Source organism: Protomyctophum bolini (assembly GCF_963924005.1).
Source record: "Protomyctophum bolini genome assembly, chromosome: 17".
NCBI lineage: Eukaryota > Metazoa > Chordata > Actinopteri > Myctophiformes > Myctophidae > Protomyctophum > Protomyctophum bolini.
In genome coordinates this window covers 40,196,192-40,201,191 of record NC_137878.1, presented here as the reverse complement: position 1 = coordinate 40,201,191, position 5,000 = coordinate 40,196,192, and the positions used below count along the sequence as shown (strand labels likewise).

The window sequence follows — 5,000 nt, the reverse complement described above, 5'->3', positions numbered from 1 at the left end:
AGACTAGCTTCAAGCTCAGGAAAACCCAAAAATGTCCAAAGGGCAGTATAAAAACCAAAACTGAAAATTACTTTACACACACAAATGCATAGCGCAAAATACAAAGTCCAAAACTCAAACCTCAGAGGAGCACACCAGGAACCAGGAACACACAGGGGACATCGACAACATCAAACTATATGAACTGACAACAGTGTTTTGCAATGAGTCCAGTTATGTAGTGAGCAGGTAAATTGTCCAAGTGTTCACAGGTGGGCTGACGAGGGAGTTGGAGACAGGTGAGTGCAGGGACTGAGTGAGTGGAAGGGAAAAATGGGAGTGGCCAGGGCTGACATGATCTGTGGAGGGACAGATCCTAACACCACCGCTCTAGGACCACTCCTCCCAAAGACAAGACCCAGCCCCCCCCCCCCCCCCCCCCCTCATGAATCTAAACCTATATCCTCGCTATATGACAGCCTGACATTTGGACTTACACAGCATTTGAACCGGCGACCTATTGACCTATTGATCTGAGGAACCGATAGATTAACGGGGGGGGGGGACAGCATGACCCCGGGTTGACACGACACGGCGTCCACGCTTAGTCGCTTTGTAAAAAATATCGGATACAATATTAACCCGACGACGACAAAACTAACGGACACGGCGCGACCTAAAACCTTTTGGAACGACCTGGTTTGCGGAAATGGAGTCGACGGAGTCACAACGAATCAAACGATTTCCCCCGAGCGCGGCACGGCTGCAACTCAACACTTTCCTATTTCCTATTAGGGCCGGGACTAATTGCGATTAATTTAGATTAATTAACTACAAAAAAAACGTTTCTCACTGGGCGCTTTTCTATAGTAGGCCTACTGAAAACTGGAAATAATAAAAAGTCACCCCATTTTGTGTTGCCTAGAACTGGAGGTCTGACAAAAAAACAGTAACAATATGAAGTAAGTACAGCTTTGTGATGTCACTGAGATGTACTTGTTACTGTTACTAAAAAAAATTCAGACCTCCAGTTCTAGGCAACACAGAATGGGGTGACTTTTTTATTATTTCCACAACAGGTATATTAATGACAGTAAAATGTTGAAAATGAGTGGTATCCTGTAGTCACTATTCATTGATTCACTGGGGTGCCAAAAAAACATTAAAAAAAAAGGTTTCTCGCTGTTCTCAGGTTGAATATTGATATGCGATTAAAATGCGATTAATCTAGATTAATTAACTACAAAGCCTCTGATTAATTAGAATAATTTTTTTAATCGAGTCCTAGCTCTAGTTCCTATACAGCTCCAAGAGAGATGGTTCAAATGCGGAGAACACATTCCACTGCTGTAATGTGTGTGACAAATCATACGACTTTGATAAGCCGATATCAGGTCTCATCTCAGCCTTAATATGTCCCAAACCGCCCCCTAAAGGTCTTCCACTGCTGGCCTGCTCGCTTTGCCAAAAAAAATGGCAACTAAAAAATACGGGGAAGCAGCTTTTTGCTTCTACGGGCCGACGGCATGGAACAAACTCCCACTGTACCTTCGTCAGGCAGACGTGAAAATAAAGTTGAGGTCGGCTTAAAGTTTCTCTCAGCGCTTCACGTCAATCAATCAATCAATCAATCAATCAATCGATCAAGCAACCAACCAATCATACGTGTTTGTTTCATCTTGTTTCATCCCAGCAGCCAGCCAGCCCCAACACCGTCTCACTAAATATTCTCAGCACACTCCTCTCTCTACTCGATAACAAATGATTTCTCTTCTAACCGCTGACAGGTTTCTATTTCAAAATGACTCCTTCCGTTTGTTTACCCTCAATACTGCTGCCAAGAAGAATTAAGTAAACCTCAACAGTTACGCCATAGAATAGATGCTGCCCAAAAACAGGGTCCATCGATCCCCGGGAGAGGAGAGGCTAAATCAGGGGTTTGACTTTAAAAATGACAAAAGTGCCGCGCTATGAGCTTGTAGGTCTGCTATTTTTTGAAAAATCGTAAAAAAAAAAGTGGCACAAATCTTTGAATATCTTTCAGAGCCTGCAACGTTTTTAACTCATATCTTTGCTTCTGGGAGGGGGGGGGGGGTCCCTGGAACAACATATTTTCAGATGAAGGCCAATTACATATAATATAATCTCTTTGATATGAAAATGTTTGAGAACGACTGACACAGACACATTGGGAGTTTCAGAAAAACTGTCAGGAATTAGAAAACATTTTGTATAGAATCGTCCTCAGGTCTAAATGGGCTAAAATGTGAAAGGATTACGGTATTATACGGTAAGGATTACGGTAAGGATTACGGTGTACTCACCGTGAACTGGATTTGACAGCCTCCCATGATGTAATCCAGGAAGGAATACATCTTAATGATCTGTCAGCAGAAAATACAATGTTAATGTTAATGTTAAATGTTAATGTTATGGGGGAGGAGTAGGGGGGGGGGGGGTGGGTGGGGGGGGGGATTAAACAAGGCTGGAGTGTTCTTTTCCCTTCAAGGCATTTGCATACTTCTAGCGTATAGCAGTAAAATCTGCCTTGATATTTTAGTATTTCTTTGTGTACAGCACTTTGTCTCAACCTTGTTGTATAAAAATGTGCTTTATAAATTAAGTGGATTGGATTGGATCTCTTTACTTAGCGGGAACCCCTTTTGGTGTTAGCATTATGTTGTGCTTTAGCTATTGAAAAATAGCAGACCTACAAGCTCGTAGCGCGCCACCGAGTGGCGCGCTACGAGCTTGTAGGTCTGCTATTTTTTTTTTTTAATCGAAGAAGGACTGACATAGAAACATAACCTTTTCAGAAAACTGTCATTTTCAAAACAGACATTTTTAGAATCTTATCTCAGGTCAGAATGGGTTAAAGAAGCTATATAACATGCATTTTAAATTTGTTTTTAATATTTAATATCATGTATTTCTAATGGTTTGAGCCTCAATCACCACTCTGATATAACCATGCAGTCCAACCAATCACCACTTTGATATAACCAGCCCAACCAATCACCACTCTGATATAACCATGCAGTCCAACCAATCACCACTCTGATATAACCATGCAGTCCAACCAATCACCACTCTGATATAACCAGTCCAACCAATCACCACTCTGATATAACCAGTCCAACCAATCACCACTCTGATATAACCAGTCCAACCAATCACCACTCTGATATAACCAGCCCAACCAATCACCACTCTGATATAACCAGTCCAATTAACCAATCACCACTCTGATATAACCAGCCCAACCAATCACCACTCTGATATAACCAGCCCAAACCAATCACCACTCTGATATAACCAGTCCAACCAATCACCACTCTGATATAACCAGCCCAACCAATCACCACTCTGATATAACCAGCCCAACCAATCACCACTCTGATATAACCAGTCCAACCAATCACCACTCTGATATAACCAGTCCAACCAATCACCACTCTGATATAACCAGTCCAACCAATCACCACTCTGATATAACCAGCCCAACCAATCACCACTCTGATATAACCAGCCCAACCAATCACCACTCTGATATAACCAGCCCAACCAATCACCACTCTGATATAACCAGCCCAACCAATCACCACTCTGATATAACCAGCCCAACCAATCACCACTCTGATATAACCAGCCCAACCAATCACCACTCTGATATAACCAGCCCAACCAATCACCACTCTGATATAACCAGTCCAACCAATCACCACTCTGATATAACCAGCCCAACCAATCACCACTCTGATATAACCAGTCCAAACCAATCACCACTCTGATATAACCAGCCCAACCAATCACCACTCTGATATAACCAGCCCAACCAATCACCACTCTGATATAACCAGCCCAACCAATCACCACTCTGATATAACCAGTCCAACCAATCACCACTCTGATATAACCAGTCCAACCAATCACCACTCTGATATAACCAGTCCAACCAATCACCACTCCGATTGGACAAAAAAAAAAAAAACATTTTAAAAGTTGAATTTCATGTTGTTTTAAATCAAATATAATTGCGAGCACATACACAATGTGGTGACAACACGGCTCCACTCCAAACAGACAAAAACCCACCAGGACTAATATTATGCATTAGCAATCAAACTTAATTAGACAATTAAACCAGGGCGAGCTTATAATTTCTCATTCTTATTTATTTGAAATGTCTTTAGAGGATATTATAAACCCCTTGAGATGCTGCATCTCGTTTTCAATTATTCTTAACCCGTTTAGACCTAAAAAGAGGCCGATATTTATAAAAAAATAAATTAAAAAGGCTTCTAACAGTTTTCTGAAAAGTCAGTGGTGCTCAACCACTGACCCCCATAATTATCTTTATTTGGCCACGGACCCCCATCTGAAAATGGCTTGTTCCAGCCAGGGACCCCCCCCCCCCCCCAGGGACCCCCCCCCCCCCCCCAGGAGAAGCAAACAAAGATTTGAGTTTAAAATGATCGCTCGTATATTCAAAGATTTGCGCCACATTTTCACGATTTCCCAAAAATAGTCATGCAGAGCCGCAGGATTCGAATTGGACAACCTGCTCTCGACTCCACCTCCTGAGCCAGCAGATCTACAAGCTCGCATAGCGCCACAAGCTTGTAGATCTGCTGTTTTTTACAGTAGCTAAAGTGTAACATAATGCTTAACCCATTCTGAACGGGAACTCATTTTGGTGTTAGCATCATGTTATGCTTTAGCTATTGAAAAACAGCAGATCTACAAGCTCATAGCGCGCCACCGAGTGGCGCGCTACGAGCTTGTAGGTCTGCTATTTTTGAAAAATCGACGAACGACTGACATTTTTAGAATCTGATCTCAGGTCAGAATGGGGTTAATCAGACCAGTGTGTGTGTCCAGTGGAAAACCTCGTATGAATCTGATCTCAGGTCAGAATGGGTTAAAACACCAACAGGGGGTTCCCGTCCTGAATGGGTTAATACAGATATATTGCACACTGCACATGGAATCCTGAATAATGGATATTGGAGGCATTTATA

At 42.3% G+C, this 5,000-nt stretch overlaps 1 protein-coding gene across 1 annotated transcript in view; it reads right to left on the bottom strand.

Annotated features, from left to right (window-relative positions):
- LOC308331774 (copine-4-like) overlaps positions 1-5,000 on the bottom strand; it is a gene marked incomplete at its 3' end in the record, with an annotated part of 56,215 nt that overhangs the window by 30,524 nt on the left and 20,691 nt on the right. The window contains 1 exon segment of the mRNA XM_080787268.1: positions 2,304-2,363. Coding sequence (XP_080643394.1) covers positions 2,304-2,363 — 60 coding nt within the window.